This window comes from Pyrgilauda ruficollis, unplaced genomic scaffold (assembly GCF_017590135.1).
Source record: "Pyrgilauda ruficollis isolate IOZ18807 unplaced genomic scaffold, ASM1759013v1 scaffold24, whole genome shotgun sequence".
NCBI classification, from domain to species: Eukaryota; Metazoa; Chordata; class Aves; order Passeriformes; family Passeridae; genus Pyrgilauda; species Pyrgilauda ruficollis.
This window is the reverse complement of record NW_024523648.1, coordinates 9022904-9045927: the sequence shown is the minus strand read 5'-3', so window position 1 is coordinate 9045927 and position 23024 is coordinate 9022904. Positions and strand designations below refer to the sequence as shown.

The 23024-nt window shown below is 36.7% G+C and overlaps 1 protein-coding gene across 1 annotated transcript in view; it reads right to left on the bottom strand.

Annotated features, from left to right (window-relative positions):
• Window positions 1-23024, bottom strand: part of ESR1 (estrogen receptor 1) — a 161813-nt gene that overhangs the window by 64811 nt on the left and 73978 nt on the right. Inside the window, 1 exon segment of the mRNA XM_041469853.1 lies at window positions 11780-11970. Coding sequence (XP_041325787.1) covers window positions 11780-11970 — 191 coding nt within the window.

Genomic DNA, 23024 nt, shown 5'->3' with positions numbered 1-23024 from the left:
AAACTATCTCATTGGTGCTCTGTATTCATCTGAACATAACTAAGGTACAGCACACACATGCAAAAAGAAAAAAAAAAGGTTACTGCAGAACTGTTTGTTCTTTATTTGAGGTCAAGGGATCAGCTTGAGGTAAAGTAGGGTGGAGGTTTCACAGAGGACTTGGTCTCATCAAATCTTCTATCCTTGACTACAAATTAGAAAATAGAGTAAAAATTGCTATCAGATTACACCAGGAGCATCTGCTCTCTAGTGCTGCATAAGTGGGATCTCATCAAAATAAGTAGCCAGCCTCTAAAATTGTTAATAGGGGAACAGCTGACTATGCCCTGTCTCAAAGAGACAGAACTATTATTTTTTAGGTCTACTGGATAGAACAAAATAATACTGGAAAAGTTTGTATCCATATGCTTTACTGCAGCACTGCAGTAAACAGGTACAGCTAAACCACCATCTCAACACAACATGAGAGAACGTTTTAATTTTTAGTTCCTCTGGAAAGATACAGACTGTTCTATATCTGATTCAAAACCTTTCACATGTAAGGAAATTTTAAAAACTCAAGTCAGAAAGAAAACAGCCTCAACCACATATGCAGTAGCTACAGAGAAAAGGAGCCAAAAAAAAAAGTCATATTTTTAAGAAAATGCACTTATATCAAATCATACTAAGCAGCAGTGAACAAGTGTAGCACCTGACTTCAATCACCTGCTTTGTTTCACTAGGCAACCTTGGAAATACCATGAGATAAAGATGAAAATTTTAATTACTCTTTTTAAAAACAAAGAAGTACTTTGAAAGAATAGCTAATCTTCTTCTTGTTGAAGTAAAAGGTAAATTCACATGGTGTATGAGTGCAGGCTTTGAAATCAGCAAATAATTCAGAACACCATTTAGATCTCTCTAAAATGAGCACATAAATCCCACCTAGGTCAAAGCTGAAATCATGGTAACCACCTTTGCTGGATTGGCTGATTTTCATAGTGTTCAAAGGTTAAAAAAAAAGTGACAGAAGTAACTGCATGCAAAAAAACAAAAATCAAGTGTAATCAATATCATCAGGGCAGCCATCCTATTTTTGCTATGCTTATGTGGATGATAACCTTCTCCTTGGCTATGAATCTGTATTTACTTGTGCAAACCACCAGTGTTTGGAAATAAACTCTTGGATTGTAGAATACTACATAAAATAATCCTATTTGTAATAGAGCTACAGTTCCTATATTTACATAATAATATCTTTCCTTTTGAAGAGTTTTATCATTAATTTACCATTTAAATGTTAGCAGAATTAGTCTGTTTTAATGCGCATGATCTGCACCTTAGACAATACACTGTTCACTCAAAGTGCTTGATTGATTTCACAGAATAAAGAATGCAAAATCTGGCTGCTAAAAACAGAAAGATCTGTGTGTGATGGGCATACTTCTTTAGATTGCAAGTATCATTGTTTAGCCTTTCAGATTTCCTGTAAATATAGGAAAAATATGATGCATTTAATATTTATCATAATTTTTAGTTTATTTTAATCAACATTACTTCTGTAGATGGGAAAACATGTAAACAACCAGAAGAAAATGTTTGATAATTTGAGAATACCGTAAAAAACATTATCAATTTAATCAGGAAAGAAGAAAGGAACAAGGGGAAGAAGGAAGGCAGGGACCTTTTCTGCTTCTCCACAATACTATCTGATTTCAAGTATTTAGGTGCTGAAAGTGAAAAAAGTTTCTTTTGCAAGGCACAGACAGACTAGGGCAGTCCAGCTTGGGGTAGCATGGAAGAGAAAAAGGAAGGAAAAGACAATTAAGGAATAAATAATATGCAAAACCAAGTTTTACTTTAAAGTGAGATAGTATAGAACTAAATAACCTTGATGTAGGTGAATTGTTTTTAACTGCTCTACTTTTTATCTAATGCTTAAAGCTCATCTTTCGGCAAAGTTGATTCCAACCAATCTGACCCACTAGAAGGGATTTCTCACTGGTAGGAACTGTCTCCATGAAAATGGTACACATCAACAGGTTCCCAGTTGCCCTGGCATTTGTTTTCACAGTATCCAAAGCATGGTACATGCTAGAAGAGAGAGTAATTAAGCTACTTGAGAGTTGGTATCACAGGAATACCAAGAGTAAGAAATGCCTTCTATGATCACTGATGCTTGTAGAGGGAAGCACACGTCACTTGGGCTCTGTGATCTTACTGAGGCTTTTAAAAAATGAATGATCAGATAACCTGCACAAAATTAAAGGCAGTGGATTCAATAGGATTGATCCCCTAGTTTTAATCCCGCATATGTATAACTTGCATTGTCATGAGCTACCATGGAACAATCTAAGAGACCTTTTGGAAGAGCTTAGGGAGGGATGGTCTGTTTTTCTTATGAAAAGTCATGAATTGCACATTTTAAGACAATAAAAATAAAATTAAGTATATAAAATGAAGTATATTATAGCACTTTAGGAAATGCTAAGGTGTCTCCAAAATGGGGACCAAAAATCAGACCCTTTTCTCATGGGATACTCTGCATGACAATGACCGATGGTGGAGGGAGAGAGGAAAAGGATGCTTAAACTGATGTTGCTGAATTGACTCATTATGCATCTTGAACAAAGCCAATAATAATTATTATCTTCTAACTGCTATCTGCTTTTTCTTTAATTATTCTTTTCTTTTCAATCCTCATGTCACGTATTTCTTAAACTATTTTTTACCTATTTGAATAAGGCAGTTACCAGCTTAGTCATTACCTCTGGAAGCACCATATCCTTCTATGATCTGACAGTGAAATTAGCAAAATTTTCATACATGACAGCTGGGATGAAAGGAAGGAAGGGAAATCTAAATTGTAGACTTTATCTACACCACGCCTTAAGGTGCCAAACAAGACTGGAGAAGGAAAGCAAAACCTTGGAAAAAATTAAATAAAAAAGAAAAAAGCACTTGGTCATTACACAGGCTAACGCAGTAAAAACAAATGCTGAATGTAAAATAAAAAGTAACACCAATTTTAAGTTATAGTGCCCCAATAAAACTGCACTTATTGGTTTTAAAATCACACTTTTTCCTAACAGCTCCACAGAAGAACAGAAGGTTATGTCTAAATTCTTTATAAGCACAGATACTCAAATTCACAGCTTAATTACTCTCAGAAAAGGTCTTTGGATTTGGAATTTGGGTTCTCTTAGCAACTACTCAGCACTGCTGAGAAGACTAATCTTCTTTCTCGTTTTAAACGAGCAAAACATTGGTAGCATGACAATAAGGAAAAGAGTCTAGAAGGCTGCAAAACATACTTCATTTGCATCCAGTGAGGAAGTCCTCTTTTTCAGCATACCTCAGAAGGAAAGATTATGAAATATCCTGAGTTAGCAGGGACCTGCAATGATCATCAAGTCCAGCTCCTGGCCCTGCACAGGACAGTCCCAACAATCACACCACGTGCCTGACAGCACTGACACACATCAATCACAGAACCACTGATGAATGAGAAAGGTGGAGAGGTTAAAATTTATATACTCCATGTTATGTCCTTCAGCTGTGTCATGGAGCTCACAGGCTGTGTTTCCCTTCTAGTGGAATCTTCTTGTCTTCACTTAGGTATAACTAACTGCTCACATGAGCAGGTAATTCCAGCCAAATGACTGATACCTAGCTCTTCTTAAACCTTTCCATATAGCAGCGGGAAAAATTAAGAAATTAGGAGAATGGGCACTGCATGAGGGTACCAAACCTGCTGCCATCTCACCAGTATAATAATGCATGAACATATATACTGAGAAAGAGTGATATATATTAAAAAAGCACTATCTAACTTTATACATCTTTAAATATAAAATTATATTTTCTACTCAAGCAAATAATTTTGTAATTTTTTATTGACCTTATCTTAAAATTTAGTTTGGTGTTTCATCTACTATTTCAGGATTGTGATACCATGTGCAAAGTTTACTTTTACCCTGATCCAATTTTTCTAATTTTAGACAAGGTAACAAAACAGAAAGGATATTTTTTCCTCATGACAAATAAAAATAGACAAAAGTACTGATCCAATCTTACAAAATCTGGCAAGGAGTATGACATCAAGTTTCTGTTTCCCTAGCTGATAAATCACAATTGTTTTAAGCCCTTGGCACATGATTAAAACAGCTGTGTTAAAGGGAAAAACTCCCACAATGTATTACTCACAACCATCTCAATATGGTCTCTCCAGAGACAACAAGCATTTTCAGAGAGAGTTATAGGCATGTCATGGCCATCTTATTCCCATAGACTTTGAATGAAACTCTTGTATTTTTAGCTTCCCGTTTTATTTGAGCCAGAATGGGAAGGAGTAGAATTCTACTAAAGAAAACTCCCACAACAATTATAAAGAGCCTAAGAAGCTAAAAATATTGCTAATTACTCTTGTGCATTCAAAATACTACCAAATGTTATTGACAAAAAAAAAATTAATGTAATTCTTCATTTTTATTCCAGGTATAGCATGAGGATTGGATCTTCAGTACCTGGATGATTCCTGCTATCATACATTTTTCAAGGACCTGTGTGCTGGTTTTCAACAGTTTTCTGCACTGAAATCTGTAAAACTGAAACCTCAATATAGGCAACAGCTGGCTTCCTAAATTATTGTACTACTCTTTGACACCAGTATTTTAACCAAAAAAAAAAAAAAAAGACTGTTTTCTGCTTTTGTACCACTTTCTTCTGCAAAGCACAACCTACTGATATGTTTCTTCAATTAACTGATGTGTATCTATGATCCTTGGTTTGCTCCCTCATGCCCTAGCATCATTCATGCTCTACAGTATGAAGAGTCACCCATTTTACAATCAGGGTCAACCAAGGTATCTTAGTCTCTTGTCCTGCATATCTCTAGCCACATTTTAGAGTGGGAATAGCTATATTGTCTGCTACACTCTCTAAAAGCAAGTGGAACAGTTTAGCACTTTCCTGCAAGACAAAACTTGCATGCTGTCTTGTAGTTCTTAAACATAAAATGCTTTTGTTTCCCATGTGAATATTTTGAATTGCTGAAAGGTTCAGTCCTGAGCTAGGAGTAATGTGAGTTTTCAGATGAAATATTCACTAAAGACTTGCAACATGTAATAATGTTCAATTTTTTGTTGTTGTTGCTTGATATTGAACAACAGTCATATTCCAGAGGAAGTAAAACAATATTAAAGGTGATAATACAGGGTATATTAAGAACAGCTTCTAAAAGCCAGGAACTCTGTCTAGGAAGTGGGAAGAGCTTTAGATTTGGCAGAAGAAAAACAAATGACCATTTATAAAATCAGATAAGAGTCAGTTCTCTACTCTCTAGCAATGTGTGTTGCCCAACTCCAGAAATGTTTTCAATATTGCCTAGATTGACACATCATACATCAGCTAGGAATATATAGTTCAGATGATTTCAGAAAATCATTCTCAGAGAAGAACTGTCAGAGTTCACTGCTGCAATGGAAGCTGATACTGACTAAGGCTCCATAGTGTCTGTCCAGAATCCAGTTATATGTAGTGTTTTCCTCATAAATGGGTTCTGATCTGGAGTATTTCTTTTATTAATTGTTAATCATTTGTAGATGACATTTATATGTGCTAGAAGAACAGAGAAAAGCTAGACTACTCTGCTAGCCAGACTGAAATAAATGGCAGGAGAGTACAGAATAAGAATTCCAAATTACCTTGGCAAACTGGAGGTAGCACATGGGAAAACAACAGCACAAAAGCACAAAGTACAAAGGACTGGAAGAAATCTCTTCATTAAAATAGGAGTAATCACATGCACAAAACAATGAGGAAAATAAATGGTTTCTTCTGCAGAAAAGTATGCCTGAGTTTATTCTGCATCACGCATTGATTATGAGTGAAGAGTATCATGTTTTTGTAAATAAGGCAAACATTACAGCGTGATGGATATAGACAAATACCATGTGATGGATGGATGGGTTTGTAAGATAATCATATTGCTCTGTTCAGTACTTGTGAAACAACATATTGATAGAAGTCATGCTTCAAGAAAAAAAGAAAACAGTAGAAAGTGGAGAACCTCCAAAGCCGAGCAACTACAAGATTAGAAGTCAAGAAAACAAGACCTATGAGAAAATGTTGAATAAACCTTGTTTCCTCAGGTTAGTTAAAGCAGAATAATTTTTTTCAAGTGTGATAGCAAACTTCCATGATTTAAAGGTTGTTGCAGAAAGAAAGAGAACAATTTTTTTTTTTTTTTTTTTTTTTTTTTTTGTGGCATGATTCTCAGGAAAATAAGTGATGACTTTACCCTGCAGGCAGGAAGATTCAAATTTCCCAGTAGCCTTCAAAGATAGGGAGAATAAAACATTGGATCAAGCTACAGGTTTTAAGAAGCAGATCACGAAACATATATATGGAATTGGTAGAAATTGATCCTATCACAGGTCAGAAAGAGGAACTAGAGCTCAGGATACACTGCAGCCCTATGATTTGCTCAGGCCTTGAAAAATAAGGAAATATCCTGGATACAAACATCTTAAGCCACTATCACATTCATGCTGAACGCAGCACTTCAAATTTGCTAGAAAAGTACCACATTCAAAATTGCCTTACTAGGAAAAAGAGGTACTGACTCCTGCCTTTCAATAGCTCTCAAATTTCTGAAACAAGATCACCATAAATTACACAGCTGAAATTGAAAATGCATGTTAGAGAATGCAATCAGAGCCAAAAAAATGCAATCAGAGCACGTGTTTACCTCAAGGAACACTGGAGAAGAGCTACTAAATGCACAAAAATAAATCAAAAGAAGTTTCAGAAGAACTTGGCTGACCACCAGCAGTTAGAGCAGTCTCAATGACAGCTAAAACCAGCTAGACTTTCCAAATCCACTTTTCCCAGCCTTCAAACTTCCAACAGCCATCTCCAACTGGAACCATGTGTTTTCCACCCTGAGGCCAGATACCCATCTGCAGCTCCCTGTTGACTGGCTGTGATTAACTCTGCTAATCTCACTGAGGTTCCTGTTCTTTAGTTTGGCTGACAGCTCACAGTACCAGTGTACAAGCAGTCTTATTAGGGAGTTTCTGCTGTCTTGGCTGCAGGATCTGAGCTGTTATAAAACAGATTACAAAAATACCATCAAAACAGAAGACAGGAATGGAAAATTAAAGGGAAGATCTCAGAAACCTCCCAGATTGACACTATTGCAATTGCTGCACTTCACCATTACCTAAACACTCACTTACTAGCATGTTTTACCAGTAAAATTCTCTCAAACATGAAAATATGTATACATTACCACCCCTCTCAACATTACGTACTTTCAACAAAGTACAACTCTATCACTGTCAAATAAAAACAATTGATAACACTCCAAGTCTACTGCCAAAACTCTCCTACTTGATGGTCAGAAGGCATAACTGCTAATTAAAATCCAGGTTCAAGGCATACAAGCAAAATACTTCCCAGCTTCAAGAATTCGTGCACTTTGGAGACCATTATATCTCTGATCAAGACATTAAAGGCAGGGCTCTGGAATTCCTCAGCTATTCATCCATTCCCAGAAGCCAACCTGCTCTGGTAATGCCTCCCATCATGGAGTAATTTTTAACTGACTATTTGTGAAATATTCCAGATATGAGCAAAAGCTGTGAACAAAAGCAGAGAGCAAGTGCCTGAAAAACATAAGAAAGGCACATGAAGGGGAAATAGAATTGGTGATTTCTAAAATACTTGAGCAATTCTGGGATCAAGGTACCCTCTAATGTAAGGATTTACTCCTGATTTGTTCTGAATCCCATGTGCTCCCTCTGGGGGTTTGCAGACACCCATACGTAGGCATTTGCTGGATGCTTGTCAGAGGTGGTATGAGTAATTTCTTCCTGTCTCATAGGGCTTGGTGGCCATCCAAAAAACAAGGGAATTAGAAAGGGGAAAGAATGTGTGAGTCACAAGGGGATTTTTAATTTGTAAATGGCATTTGTAAGGCTCATGTTGAAATACATCATCCAATTCTGACATCCAAATTTTAGAGAGGCTGTTATGGGTGTGGGGGAATGAGTAAAGGTGCAAAGATAATGGACTCAGAAGATAGAAAGATATACAGCAGGAGACTCAAACATTTTAGTTCACTTAAGATATCAAGGTGATTTGATGACTTGATGACCTAATTTTTAAGAACTTTCCACAGGAGAAAGTAGTAGTTACGAAGACTGGTTCATGAAAGTGATGTAAAAGCCAAAGTACAACACATAACTTCGAGTAATACATATTAATTTGGTAAATTTTTTGCATATGGGAGGACAAATCATTAGAATAAGTCTCCATTATGGCTCAAGAGAATGCTTGAGCCCATGGGCATCTTGAGTCTGGGCATCTTCTAAAATATTTACCTCCATCAAGTTACTGGGCTTTAGAGATGGATAGCATATAAAGTTCATATTGAGAGAAGAGAGTTATTTATCTAATGGCCCTTCTTAAATTCATATATATTTTAGGAGAGAAGTACAGTGTGCTGTGGTGTGGCTCCTTGTTATGCTTCTGAAATCGAGTCCCTCAACCAAATACAATTCTGATGGCTACATATGCTGGGGGAAGAGTAAAGCACTCTTCTATCACTAAGTGGTATCCTTGGTGTCCTGTGACTTTTCTCACCCATGAAAGCTTGTACATTAATAACACTCTGCACTAAGGTTTCTCAAAACAAGGTCCTAAGTCATTTTTGGGACATAAACTAACAAAATAGGCTGACAGAGGCAGATTCAGGATGTAGTTCAGGTTTTCAACAAACCGTCTGTTGTTTAAACAAAACTGAAAACTTGCACATATTGAGACAATTTCTAATTCAGGCTACCTCTTAAGCTTTAACTACTTGACAACAAAGAAAAACACCTTAGCATTTAAAACTCACAAAATACTACCAGGAGCATTCCAGACTCCCTGGATAAAAGTGAACATTGTCACCTCAGGTAAGTTTCAATGCAGATGTGAGTTTTCATAAAATTTCAGTATTTACTTACACAGGTAAATATAGATACCTCAGATATCACTGAGAATAACAGAGGTAATTCATTATCACATACAGCTTGTTCATGTCTGTCCTTACTTTCTCCTGTGGTTCTATTAAGAACAATGTAGAATGTTTGTATACAGTCTAACAGGAACATCAAGGTTTATTACAGCAATTCTCCTATGAAATCTCTGATGAGAAGTACAGAAATTATTATTTCTGCATCTATATATTTATTAAGAAATACAGGTTAGCAAAGAGCAAAGTAGCACAGTTATCTTTGCTGAAACAACCAAAAACTTTGCTTAAAGCATTTCAGTTATTTTTGTTCACATAAAAAAGTTCTGTGAACCTCAACAGTGTTTGATCATATGATTCACAGGAATTTTTGCCCATTTATTTTAGGAATGCAGAGCATATATGCAATGCAGTATATATAATAAATCAAAAATATATGCAATAATATTTAGTACACGTATTCTTCTATAAATATACCTGCATGTAAGTAGCATTCATTCCTAGCTATCTGATCACAGTGTATTTAAAATTATTATCATCTGCAAGGTAAATGCATGTTTTTGCATCCATTCTCAATCTAAAAATTACTTTCATTTTCATAAATTGCACACACGTTCAATGAGAACATGTAACTGCGGAAATAGATATCTCTTCCAAATACAGTAGAAAATTCAAAAATTACCTTCTTTCATCAAGACTGGGTAGCTAAGACTTTACAAGTTCAGAAGACTTTTCTTACCCTCTGTGATCAAATGATCACAATTCTCTCATAAGTACTCATATTCTTGAATTATTTTCTTTATACTTGTGGATGTCATACTTTTACCCTAACTTAATAACAAAAGAGGTGGATCAGCTGGAGAAAGTACAGAAGAGCTTAACAAATGGGATCAGAAGTCTAGAAAGCATGTTCTACTGAAAGAAATTGGTTTGTTTAGTCTAAAAAAGAGAAGACTGAGAAAAGATATGATAACAGTCTTCAACTATGTAAAAGGTTGTTGTAATAAGTGTTCTTCATGCCCACAGGGGAGAGGGCAAGAAGCAAGGAGCTTAAATTAGAGCAAACATGACTTATAGATCATGAAAGACAGTTCAAGATTTAAAAGCTTATCTACTTAAAAATTACGTTAAATATATATACGTAGCAAGACGCAAATTTACTAACTAGTCTTTAGTGTAGCACAAATAGAAAACAGATCCAGTGTGGTGGACCACATTTGTCCATGTGGAGACCAGGGCAAAACCACCAAGTGCTGGCAGCAGAAGCTCAACGAAATGGATTCACTTCTTCTTCCACAATGGCCAAACGCTGAAGATCTTTGCTGCACAATTACTTGATAACTCTTACTTTTGCTTAAGGCTATTTCAGTTTCCCCTTTGTTGTGATTTAGTTCAGTTCAAGCACAAGGACATAATTTCAAAAGTCTAAGAATAATTCTGACTTGGTCAGAGGAACTGAAAAGGAAAAATAACAAATACACAATAAGGGAGCTGTTCTCCTGACATCACAAGTTAAAATAAATGACTCTGATGTGAAGAAAAAAAGCATTTCACCCTTTCTCCCTTCAGTGTTGCTTATTACTGACCTCTGACTCTAACCACTTGCTCTTTTAAAAATAATTTCATTGTGTCTGGACAAATAGAAATGTGAGTAACTATTAACTAATCATTGTCATTCAAATAATCCCATCAATGTCTACCTCTCCATCATTCTTTCACTTTTTTCCTTCAAGGGGAGAAGATTCTGAGCTGAGTGATGGAAGTCCTATTTAACTCACCTCAGTGCTAGTCATGCAACAAAACAGGCAATAATCACACCTTGTGATATGATGTAAAACTGTTCCACCCTATGTTTGCTTTAGTAAAACAGGCAACAGAAAATTTATGCCTATGTATCACCTGGACATTTAAAAAGCTGCACAAATCTAAATAAAGCACAGCACTTTACTAGTTTTCTGTTTAAAAGGAAGAAAGCTGTTTTATTTTCTTCCCTAAATCTTAGATACTGAACAGTACCTGTAGTTTCTATAGAATTGTAATTACTTCTTACTTAAAGAGATGTTGAACAAAGCAAAAAAAAAAAAAGCATCTGTTCCACAAAGTGACAGGCGTTTAAGGAAAGAATTATCTCTGTCACAGTAATTAACAGTGTTTTTGTTAGATGCCCTTTACTCCATTTGCCTTTTTAACCACAACAAAACTGTGAACAAAACCATTCTGTGTTCTGTGTGTACAGTTCAAAGCCCTGCTTTGTTGACAGACACAAATAATATTTCATCAAGAAAACATTCCTTTTCAATACCGGCTCTCAGAAGACATCTAGCATCTTTAAGGAATTGAGATTTGAACTGAACCATCTGGCTAATGGAGCACTAAATTAAGATTAATAAATCAATCAGCAGGAATTAATCATCTGACATGGAATTCTCAAAATGCCTTGGATAAGAGGAGATATATGCATAGGCTGAAAGAGTGATCGTCTTGAGCCAATATGGATTTTTAAATTAAATTTCTCACTACCACCATGGTCAGATATACCTAAAGCAAGGATGATATAGAAAAGCTTTGCTTTTCCTCATTAATATTGGACTAAGTAACAACATATTTTATCCCTGCTCAAAGCATTCACCAAGTACAGAGCTAAAACTGTGTGGGAGAGCACAACTGCTAATGAAAACCCAATAAACGTCATTGTCCCAGACTCAGGCTGGAATCTCAAGTACCTTCACCTTCCTCAAGAGTAAAGAGTAAAGGTGACTCACTCAAACAGGTTATTACCTTGAATACTCCTTTTGAAAAAGGCTTTGCAGCCCTCACAAGACCAGACCCCGTAGTGGTACCCTGAGGCGTAGTCGTTGCAGACGGCACAGTACCGCGTCTCCTTGGTGGACTCCATGGCCAGGCTCCCCTTCTCGGTGGTGCTGGACATCCTCTCCCGGATGCTGTGGCGCCTGTTGTCGGAGCTCGGTCTGTTGGCAGCAGAAAAAGAAGCAGAGTTCTTTCAGGAAGGTCAAGCTTCATCCTCTGCTCCAAGTTGTAAAAAAGAATTCCTTTTTGTTTGAAAATAACTGGTAGATGAAAATAAAAAAAATTTATCTACTGCCCTCTCTGCTAGTTGGAAAGTTGCAGAATTAGTAAGATACAGGGCAATTTCTTATAAATCTGCCTGAAGTTTTTGGGCATTTTATCTTGAAAAATAAAAAATTATTTGATAAATTAACCAAATATTTGTTAAATTAACCGAATTTTCAGCAACACAAAGAAATACCAAAAAAACAGCAGTATTTTGTGTACCTGCTCCAATCCAAAGGTTTCAGCATAACTGTAATATCAGCAGCTACGTTGAGAATCTGAATCAACAATCACTTATGATTGCACCTGAATTAGTTTAATTATTAACTTAAATTATTATATTATATAAACCTAAATTATTAACCAAGCTGTTTTCAAGTGTTATTGCACAATTAGAGATGCAAGCTTTCCTTAACTTGTCAAGACATAATACTGCATAAAAAAGTGCCTTTTCTCATTACAATAATACTTTCATAAAAATTAAGCTGTTTCAGCATGACAAAAAAAAAAAAAAAATCTCATTAAAAATTGTTGCCAAAGAACTTTTGTTCCAGTGACACAGACATTACTGGACATGTACCAGACATGCGCATGACCAGCAAGTGCAAGATGCTGTGCAGGTGAAAACCAAACAGATCTATCTGTAAGTGGCAATGAATTCACATCCACTGAACCTGGTAAGAGGTTATTATGGGTAGATGCTGCAGGTGTGGTACACAAAGCTGGGAGGATGTGAAATTGCCAAGGGAGCCACCAGTGAACTCTGGGACTGCCCCTGGAAGGCAAACGGTTCTTTGCAAAGCATGCTCTCCAGTAAGAGTCTGTGCTAAAAATTTTTTTTGTCCAGGAGACAAATACCATTGGGTGTGACAGCACCAGACAAGCTAAAGCATGAAGAATCTTACTGTTTATAATAATTATCCACTTACATGCATGCTTTAATTGCTGGTCAGTAAATAGGTGGTCTTTTGTCTCCCCAGAGTCTCAACATTTTCTCAAATAAACATCCTGGTTTTGAGCCTAGGAGACTCTTTCAGATTTCTTCTTGCATACCTAATTTGCCTTATTCCCTTCTTGGGAGCAGCAGAACTTGCTATGCTTTGATGAACCGATGAATCTGGCACCAAACACACCTTCCTGCTCCAAACCTGTACTCCCCATCAGCTTTCTTATTTCTTTTGGTATGCTGTAATATCTCATGTAGTCTAAGTTCCCTGGCATCTCCTGCTGCAGTACCTCTCAACTGCTTTCTACCAGCCAAAGGCACCTGGACACCCTCACATGTGCTCTCAGCCATCCCCTCAAGACTTTATATATATAATTTCTGTCCCCAAATATGATATTAATTCAAACATTTCCAATGAAAATATACCAGTTATTAGAGGAACATGAAGCTCTACCAAGTTAGCAGAAACTGCTACTGGCATCATTCAGGAAAACTGTATTTTTTAAACCAAATTTTCCTTGCCAAGACTTATACATAGCTAATTTTGAACATTTACTTAAATAACCTTTTCCTTTTGCTTGGAACTTGTGCAGAAGTGAAGAATTGTAAAAGGTGAAGGGCTGACATGACACATCTCTGGTTTTTAGTGAGACAGGAAAATTGGAGAATGTCACAATTGACAACATGATTCTATGAAATTAGGCAGGGGGAAAAGTCCTTGAATATTTTAGATGTTAACATGTAAAAATTAAAAATTTCAAATGTGCCAAAATTAATACAGTATCATTAATCAATCATTATTGATACAACACATACATTGTACATATAACTACCTTTTCCCTTTTCCAGCCCAACAAACCTAGTTAATGTTTTTTATTCTTCTCAAGGTCTTGAACTTTCCTTTGAATTTGCTTTATCCCAGTGCCTCATTTAATTGACTTCCTTTTTTTCTCTACTAAGTACTGATCAAAGCTGTTGTTTCTTATCTTCTCCACTCCATTCTCTTATGTCTGCAGCTTTATCACCTCTGTCAGTATAAGTTTAAATAAACCATGTTGTGGCTTCTTTAAAATACATACTCTTAGGTACACACAACCACAAGAATGTTTTAAATATTTAAAGTAATCCAGCAAGCAATCTAATAACTGTCAATATAATTTTAACATCCAGAGACTAATCCATTAGTTATGCATGGTAACTTGATAGACATTCATAATTTTTGACCAATTTTTAAAAAACTGATACAAATATGCATGTTATAGAAGATAAGGTTCCCAGAATTATTTTCATATCAATAAAAGTACCAAAAAAATCAAAACTTTGCACTTTAAAAAACAGTATGAGAAAAAAAAAATTGATGTTTCAAAACAATTATATATTTTTGCAGGTGTGTAGCAGTTTTCCAACATTATATGCTTACTAAAGCAATCCTAGTTTCCCAGTTGGGCATAAAAGAAAACCCTTTCATAGGTAAAACCAAAATGAAGAAATACTAAAAAGTATCAGTCATCACCAATCTATCAGTCCAGATAAATTAAATTTTCATCTTTTCAGAATATTCATCCTTTTTCAGATGAAGCCTAGGTTCACAAACACATTTTTATTGAAGTTATACTTAAGAAAGATAAAAAAAATACTCAAAAACTACCTGAAACAAACAAAAAAAAAAAAAAAAGCTTTTTCTAATATAGTACAAATAAAAACTTTCATAGAATACATGCACTCCAAACAAAATAAGCTGCATGAAAACATTGAGAAGGAAGATGCAGGAAAGACAGATATCTTTTCATGCTTGTGTGGAGTCTGTCCCATAGGTCCTGTCCATCCTCAGTCACACGAGGCCCCTGTTCCAGAGGAAGGCTGCCGGCAGAAGCAGTGAGGGAGCTGGTTCCCTGCTCGTTCCCAGGGCCGTGGTCCCAGGGATCACAGGGAAGCAGAGCTGCTGCTCATTCCTGCCTGCACTGCCCACGTGTGCCAAACCTGACTTGGGCCTCCATCGCCTTGCTGCACTCCAGCTTGCAACGTGGAGAGAGCACCATGAATCTGTCAACACAGGCTTTCAAAAAGCAAAGGAATCTAAAGATGACCTTGCTGCTTCCCACCCTCAGAATCAGCTCCACTCCAGCAGCGCTAGAGAAAGGTTTTGCAAACTGGCCCTGCAGAGTCATCACATTCAGGCTTTGGTGAACCACAGTTCACCAAAAACTAAAGCAAAGGAAGCAAACTAAAATACCCCTAGCCCCATATACCCCAAAAATAACATTCTTTCCATTGATATACAGTAGAAGTAAAAGCTAGTAATAAATTAAGTCAATACTTATTAGAGGAGGTGAAGAGAAAAACTTTTTGTGAAAAGAGGATCCCAATAATAGAGATTGCTAAATCAAAATAACGTATCAGATTTCATCCAGAAACCAGCTGCTAGTTAGTGTACGTCACAGATCACTGATGCTGTGTCCTGACATAAAAACAAACAAAACAAAAAAAGCCCCAAAAAACAAAACAAAACAAAAAAAAACCAAAAACAAACAAACAAACAAACAAACAAAACAAAAAAAAAAAAAAAAACAAAAAAAAAAAACCAAAAAAAAACCAAAAAAACCCCCAAAAAAAACAGCACACTCTTCATCAAGTTTTCAGTTAGGTTTCAAGGGCTGGTCTTCTGGAGAACATAGTACAACGACTTAACCCAGCTTAATGACTTTGCCAAGACCATCATTCCCAAAATATAAGAGCAGAATATTTTCTGCAATTCCCTTTGTAACCTATGCAAACAACAACAAAAAACTAAAGGATCAAAAGATCTTGCCAACTATGTTTACCAAAAAAACCCCACAAATCACAAAGAAAGAAATCCCCAGATAAAGCCCTCTCTCCAAGGCCTGCACAAAACCAGAACAGATTAGAAATAGAAAAAAACCCCAGAATTTACAGCACATTTCCAAATGTAATAACACAGCAGAGATAAAATGGAAAGTGTTTGGAGCCCACAGAGCAGAACAAACTTGTCTCCCACACTCCCTTTCCTGTTTCACACTTCAATGAGTGTGCAAGGAAACAACACACCTCTGCTTTACACATTCACTCATCATCTGCAGCTCTGAATCAGAAAGAGATTATTAACTTTATATTGACTGCAAAGTGAAAAGGAAGTGTGCATGAGACAATTACAGTTTTATAATGTAAACTCAGGTTTTTTACATCAAGAGAATCTGACTGGCAGGCAGAATGAATTTAGGATAGTCCCAATTATGTGAGGTAAGGCCCAATTTATTCACAACCCCAGCCTTATCTGAAATAAAGAGGTTTTGTAGTAGGAGGGCTTAAGGGGGAAATTATATAAATAGTTTAAAAAGACACCTTGAGAAATTCTAATTTTCTGGATTTATTTTGAAACACAAAACTTTAATCTGCAGGTGCTGAGTCTTTCTTACCAGAATGGATGAAATTTTCCAGGATAAGGTGCCTCAAAACTAATGGTCATTTCAAAAGTACAAATGCTTTTGCACACATTGGACTTATAATGACACCAGTCTGCCATTCCATATTAAGTTAATCTGCTGTTATAATGTGAACTTCTGTATGGGACAAAATACTTATGAAATACTCTTTGAACATATCTAAGTGCTTGAAGACACTTAGAAGACATCTCAAGGAGAGGTACTGCAATAGGATTGAGCATGTATATAAATAAAGAGAAAATTGCCAAATATATTAAGAATCTCAAAACTGTACTCTCAAAAAGCAACCACAATGAATCTGAAAAAAATAAAATCATATGCCATGCAAATGAAAGTATTGGCTTAAAAAAAATCTAAAAATGTCTAGGGCTGTAATTAAGTTAAGTAGGACTTCATGACAATGAGAGAATGCCTTACATGAAGTTATAACTCAAATGGACAGAATCACAGGATATTTTAGGCCAGATGGAACTGTGGGACATGACCACATGCCAAGCCAATGTAGGCACAAGAGAGGCTACAGCCATGAAGGCGGGCTCCAGCCATGGGAGCAGAAACTGGCATCACTCCTTGGCTGATACTCCACTGGTGATGAAGATTAGCAAGGGCTCACCCTGAGACCTCATTGTCAATGACTCCTGATCCATGGCTCTAAGCACATGAAACACACACTACTAAACTCTTTTCCTCCTGAAACAGGATGGTTTTGTTTATGACACCATAGGAGAACTCTTGCATAGCTCCTGACCCACACCCTATGAGAGGGCCACTTAGAGAGAATCCTGCCTCTCTAGAGTGTGAAGCTATTCAGCAGTGAGAGCCATCATGCTGGTCTTTTTTGTTTAGGTAATTAAAATATATGCAGGGCTTTTTTGCCCCACTATCCTCATTTTATTCCCTGATGATCAGCAATGTCCCTGGTGTAGCATCAAAACCAAGAGCAATAAGCATTTCCCTTGGACAACGATGATGTCCCTTCCAGCTTAGTGCCTCACTAGACTTGACATTCAAGTTCACCAACAGTTCTCTGTTAAGCATAGCTGTGAAAGTTTGGCACTCCTGGGGAAAAAGAAAGTGTAGGATGAGGAAGAGCTGCCTTTAATTCATACCTCTAAATGGAATGCATGGCTAGCTCCTTCTCTTGCCTTTCGCATAGCCCTGAAAGCTACCTGTGCCTTCACAAGTCTTTCTGTCAAGGGAAATACAAACTATAATCAGGAAGACCACCAGAGCAATGCTGCACAGCAGCTCCTTTGACACCCAAACAAGACAGGAGCCACCCTGACACCTAGAGAAGACAGACCATTCTGACAGAGAAATGCTCCTCTGGTAACTTGTCTGCATTAATTTCATGGCTCTTGCTCATATCTTGTCTTCTCCTTTGGGTAAGTGCATGGACACCTCAACAGGACTACTTGCTTAGAAAACCCCAAGTTGATGTAATGAATGGATGAGGTGAAGAAATACTGACATAAAAGAATGAGGAGAGATAATATGAAGAACTACTTTAAAAATAACAGAAAATATATATGAAAGCCAAATAAGAATAATGGCAAGGAAACCAACTGAAAATTGACTGGCCTCATTGCAGAAAAAAAGAAAAAAATATAACTGACAAAAGACAAATGTAAGAAAAATAAACAAAAATGAAGTTATATGAAAGTTGAATAATAAAATGATCTTTAAATGCTGACAGTATTTCACAGTGTATCAAGAAATGCATTTAGCAGTCAGAAGACATTGAAATGCTTTCTTTAGAACTAAAATAAAATAAAATTTGATTTAGCAACTTCAAAATTTATTTCAATTCTAATTTCAAAATTTATGTAAAATATCTTAGTATTGACCAAGCAACAGTAGTGCTGGGGACAAGCTCTGGCAACATGAAAACAAAAGCTTATCTTCTTAGGTCATCAAAACTTCTTATTTGATGTGAAATTAAACATTTCCTTTGGCATTAGTTCTATCATCTTCCTTCTTAACTCTGGTTAATTTTAAAATGAGGGATTGAAATGCTACATTTTGATATGCCAAAACTAAACCACTCCATTTGTGCATCAAAATGTCCTCTAGAACTATCTAGTAAAGTCAGTATAAATTTGCACATTCTTACAGTCTCTTAAAGCTCCATTTTTTGACAAATTAAATTTTATTCTCAGATCTGTCGCCAACATTTGCAGACTGCAAATATTAAAGTCTAGAGAGATGTGCTTAATGCATTGTCAATGAGTGGTCCACAAAATCTCCAGCCACATTTCATGGAGGTTCTACTGATGAGAGGGTAAAGGAGCCCAGACTACTTGTTCATGTGTCAAATACCTGAATTTGGATGTTTTCAGTACTTCCCTTCCCATACTTTCAGTCCTTGGATTCATTTTCCATGGCTTATCCATGTCAGCTAATAATTTTGCAGCAGATTCCCTTGACAACACAGAAGTTTGCCCAGCTTTCTGAAAAATGTGGAAGTTTTTCTCGGGAAGAGCAAAGGAGTGAGGGATGGGTTCTAAATAGGAAAGAGATCTATCTATTCATCAGTTCTATGGGTCCAAAATTTAAATCCATACCAAAAAAATCTTTCAAATAAATACTGAGAAATTGTCTCTCTTTCATTCTGATTCTCAGTGCTGTCAGAACCTAAACTACAGCTCACTTACAGGGTCATTTTCATTATTCTTAAGTAAAGAATGGTGGTGTAGCTGTACTTTATGGAATAGCCCAAAAATGAAATAATTTTGAAGCAATAGCAAATGTCTGGGTTTTTTTTTTCCTTATGCAGAGAAGTTTAATAATTTCTTTCTGTACATAAGGTGAATGCAGAAACACCCACACATATTCTTTATATGAGTACACCTTGAAAAAAGATGAAGATTTTAAACACAGAGTGGTTGAACTGCATCTTGCAAATGCTACTCAAACCTTCATTTATCTGTCCTGTGTATATGTATGTCGTCTTTAATTACGTGACCATACTTTTCAAAGGGCAACAGGCTCATCAGTGCACCCAATAAAAAAGAATGTATTAAATGAGCAGCTACTCTGTCTGTGAGGCTTTTTTTTCCATGACTGCTCAGTGTCTGGTGCCTTACTATCAGCACGTTGTCCAAATTCAGAATTAATTTCCTCCCAGTATTTCCATGCCACTATAGCAATTTAGCAGCTGGCAGGTCCTAATGAATGTATTTTTCCAATACTCTTCTGAGTCAAAAGGATAAAAAATGAGACTGAGAGAGATTAAGGTCAAAAGTATATACTGAGTTATGGGCAACCTGAGTTTTTAAGTAGTCACCATTAAATAGGTTTTGAATGCTCAGAGTGCTACTTTTCTTGTCTGGAATTGCAAGAGCAAATGTTCAACACTTACATGAATCAGACAGTAGGATTTCCATTTTGCACAAAGAAAATAACAATACAACACCAGAATGCTTGTGAAGAGTTTGATTTAAATGATTTCTGAACTTAACAGAAGCATTTGTGGCAGAATTAGACAGAAATTTAGTTCTTCAGGCCTGAAAATCAGCTGCTTCCACATAATAATTTTTGCCTCTTTCCTTTTTTAGTTACCAGCCTTTGGGAAAAATGAGTAGAGAATTTACAGTGACATATTCCACTATAGAAGAATGACAAATTCCACAGATGATCCTTTTCATATATTGGAACAGCAGCCCACTTATAATTACCTTATAAACATGGCAAAAATTATAATAATAATCACAAAGGGACCAAATAAGATTTACACAGGTCACTTTATCTCGGGCTTAATAAAATTACACGTTTGTAAATAATAGCTTTTTGGCATGTAGCTTCTGACCTTCTAAAGAGGAGATCTAGCAAAACAAAAATGTTACCTTTCTGCCTCACAGAGTCACAGGCAGCAGAGCAGGGCCATGTTGGTGGACCCCTCACTTGTGTTAATGCAGCATGGGATGCCAGATCACTCATTCAGTAGCAGAGGAAGGATATCAGTGACCCACTAACTGCTGTATGTAGTGACATTACAAGTCGTTTCTTCTACTCTGTTTTAGGGGAAGTAAAAGCTCTTAGACAAACACAGGCTGCTGCCACTGCTGCCAGTGGGAATCTCTGCTCTGTCCTCCCGCAGATGTTCTTTGTCTACTGCTCTCATTTGGCCCATCCAGCCCCACTTGTCCCGTTCTTACACCCACGTTCACCTTTGGGCTTTCCCTTCCAGCCTCATCTCCCTGTCTGGAAACGACAAACTTCCCTCCTCTGGTGCCTGGCCTGACTCTGCCTGGCTGCTTCCCTCATGCCCAGACTCCCTGCAGGCATTTCATCCAAAGCTCTTCTCTCTCTCTCTCACTATTCATTTTCCTCATGTCCTGGGCAGGATGGCTTCACTCTTCTGCCTCCCTCTGTACCCCAGCAACCCAGTCTACCATGATTATTTAGCTTCAGTGATATTTATATATAATCCTTTTTTTTTTTTTTTCCTGTGACCTGACCCAGCAGTTGCACAAGCACATACTGAGATTTGTAACTAAAGATTTGAGGCACCTTAGTATTGCCATCACTTGACAACATATAACTCATTAATCATAAAAGAACATAACTGTATATTTTATACCAAGGCTGAATTCAAGTTTTTGCAATCCTGCGATGAGCAGCTCTTTATAAGTGCTATCAACTATCAACGAGACAAAATATGAAGTTTTTCAAGTCAGTCCTGCTAGAATTAAAAAATACATATTAAAAAAATTCACAAATATTTCTTTGTAATACCTGTAAAGCTATGAAATGTCATTTATGTATAGAGCTTCGCCTTGTATGATTTGTAATTCTCTCTTTTCTCTTCTGGAATGGGACTGCTTCTATTAGAAGACAAGCCCTCAGAGTAATCATTCCCCATAGCCTGAGGTTTTGTGTGCCAGGACATTTTGCCCATGGGATAAAATGAAGGCCAGAAATGCATCTTAGAAGAACCAATTAAGAGATGCCATGCAAGCCATAAGATGTGATAAATGCCATATTATTTAATGCCAGAATTTAACTTCTGAAATAAGAGAAAACATTATTCTCCTATTAATGTTTTGAAGACTACTTAAATCACCACAGAAATCTAGCTTCTAAAAAAAAAAAAAAAAAAAAAAAAAAGTTCAGACAAGAAAATTTCTCTCCTTCAATTTCAAGGAAAAAATATTTACAGTGGGATTTCCATTTTGCAGAAATATTGATTTTTTAAAGATTTGACAGAAATATATTCAAACACCAAAACTTTTCTTTCATGAAATGCACATCTACAAAGAAAAAAATCAGCACAAAGAATAAAAGACACATCCATAGTTACTATTTTTCCTTGTTAAGCAGGAAGAGAAATTGCTGAGATCTCCACCAGCACCCAAACTGCCCTGCAGTCCTGATGTGACACAAGTAACATTAACAAGCCCACAGAAATTTTATAGTCTGCAGTCATTATATAATAGCATCTATTAAAGCACAGGCAGAGCATCACTTAAAAGCTATCTAGACCTGCCCCACAGGAACTTGTTTTAACTTGCCCTTACAGTATTTCCAATTATTAAGCCTCTCTCTGTGAACTGTTTGCTGCTTCACTACATCATGGCCCACCCAAGTCCTCTGCTGGAAATAAAGCTAATTTTCCCTCAGCTATTTCCAGTTAGCCTGAAGAACAATTCAGATGCTTTTCTCTTGGTACCCATTTTCACTTCCCTTCCCTGCTACACCACCCACTCTGCCTCCATCCTATTTTTCCTAATTCTCCTGCTCTCATAAGGAATTTGCTTGCCTAAGTGAGCATAAAAATCTAAAAAATGCCTTGCCAGTCTCTCTTAAAACAGCATATTGACCTGTTCATGTGTTTTTCTGTGCACAGAATAAAATCTGCCTTTTCTGCAAAAGATTACTCTGTTGACTTGTATTACACTTATGACCTTCTCTTTCATTTAGACTATTTCTTATTCTGATGTCCTTTTCTCCACTTAGTAATTCTACGGTTGTTGTACTTGTTCATTACTTTTCTCCTCCCAAAGGGCAAATACTGCAGTGATCCATAGAATTTGAAAAATATTTAATGCTTCAGATTCCTTTGTAGTAAGCAGCACTAAAAAATTATTCTTTTACATACTTACATTTCAAGTGACGCATTTAGAGACCTCTGCTACCTATAACAACTGGCAGATAACTTTCAGTTATTTAAAAATTAATGGTAGTGTCTGATCTGTGGAGTAAAATCTCTGCAAATTATTGGTTTTGTGTATCTTTTCAAACGCTGCTCATTGGATGATCCCTCTACTCTTTAAAAAAAAACACCAGTGGAAAAAAATTTAATCCAATTCCCTAGGCTATAAAATAATGACTGGCCAAATTGCTTAGGGTTTTTCTGCCCATTTCTACCTCCTGCCAAGAGCAGCTTTGCCTGGGCACGATCTGTCCCTGACACCATCCCTCAGTCCCAGACTGCGCTGCGTGAAGAGTCATATAATCTGAGGAACCTCATCCCGCTGCCTTAAAGCATGCCAAATTTGATGAAAAAGCTGCTGACAAAGTGTCCCAGGGCGCCGGATAAGAC